Source organism: Naegleria gruberi, assembly GCF_000004985.1.
Source record: "Naegleria gruberi genomic scaffold NAEGRscaffold_326, whole genome shotgun sequence".
Taxonomy (NCBI): Eukaryota; Heterolobosea; class Eutetramitea; order Acrasida; family Naegleriidae; genus Naegleria; species Naegleria gruberi.
The window spans coordinates 1-1,248 of record NW_003163069.1 but is presented as its reverse complement, the minus strand read 5'-3'; the positions used below and the strand labels follow the sequence as shown (position 1 = coordinate 1,248).

The 1,248-nt window shown below is 35.0% G+C and overlaps 1 protein-coding gene across 1 annotated transcript; it reads right to left on the bottom strand.

Annotated features, from left to right (window-relative positions):
• Positions 1-283: 283 nt before the first annotated feature.
• On the bottom strand, positions 284-1,243 carry NAEGRDRAFT_76715 (uncharacterized protein; the record flags this gene model as incomplete). The annotated part of the gene is made up of 1 exon (XM_002668325.1): positions 284-1,243. A coding segment is annotated over one exon (960 nt), but the record flags the coding sequence as incomplete, so codon positions are not given.
• Between the last annotated feature and the right edge of the window lie 5 nt (positions 1,244-1,248).

Sequence of the window (1,248 nt, the reverse complement as noted above, 5' to 3'; positions counted from 1 at the left end):
GGNTTGGACCATATTTGTGAAGCATTATTAAGAATAAGAATATATTTCATTACATTTCTAAAATATCAACATTGAGAGATTTAACCTTTTGTAATCCTATTAGTGAAATTGATTTGAAATTACTTTGTAAATTACCAAATTTAGAATATCACCTTATTAATATTATTTCGAATAATACAAAACATTCCCAATTTAATACATCAATAACACACATAATTAATTTCTACCCTCTTTTGTTATGAAGTAAAACTGTTTTTTGATCATGTCAAAAAACTTTGAATATTTACTTTTGGTGAGCAACAAATTCTTCAGCCAAGTGCTTATTGGTCATCTTCTTGACATTCATCTTACGAGTACGTTTAGTCTTGGTATTCTTTGCATTTTCTTCTCTTTCAGCTTCCTTCTTCTTTCTGTGTTCATCTTCTGGCCATTCAACAGTTTGTATAGCGGGAAGACCAACTTTTTGTAGGAGGGATGGTAAATCTGATGCAGGAATACGTCTCTCTCTTGTTCCCCTCCACAAATCTCTCAGTTTAACATCAACTATTGGCATATCTACACTCACATCATTAAAGTACAAAATGTCACACTTCTTATCTTGGTTGGGTATGGAAATGACAGCCTTTTCCTTCTTGAGCTCTTCAATATCATTTAATACACCCTTGTAACTTTCAGCCAATTCAGATACAGGAATTCCACTAATTACAAACTCTGGATTTTGCAATAATTCCAAAACGTGTTTTTTTTCCTTGATAGACTGATGGATAGCCTTAAAGCAAAAGGTAGCATTTTCATCGATATTCTTTGTGGTTGGTCCTTGATAATCCACCTTGTGATTTTGCATTAATTTCAGATAGATGGCCTTCTTTATCCGATCGTCAAGATGAGCAGCAAGTGAATCCTCAAATTTAACTCCAGTTTTTTCCTTTTCCTCCTCCTCGTCAACTTCATTGGTACAACTGCTATGATCAATGGCTTCCAAAATTTGTTGAAATGTATACTTTTTAGAAGTGTCTTCCTGCAAAAATTCAATAATTTTAAAAGTAATCAACCCAAGTGTATGTTCCTTCGTGGCCTTTTTTTGTGCCTTTTCTTGTTTAGTCAATGTAGGAGTGGCCTCTGTTGTCTCGGAAGAGGCAGCTACAGGTGTTTGAACAGCGGCACTCTCTGCCTCCTCTTCATAAGTTCCTGCCGAGTAAAATTGGGCATGTTTCGGACCACCAGCTTCATCCTTTGATTTTGACTTTT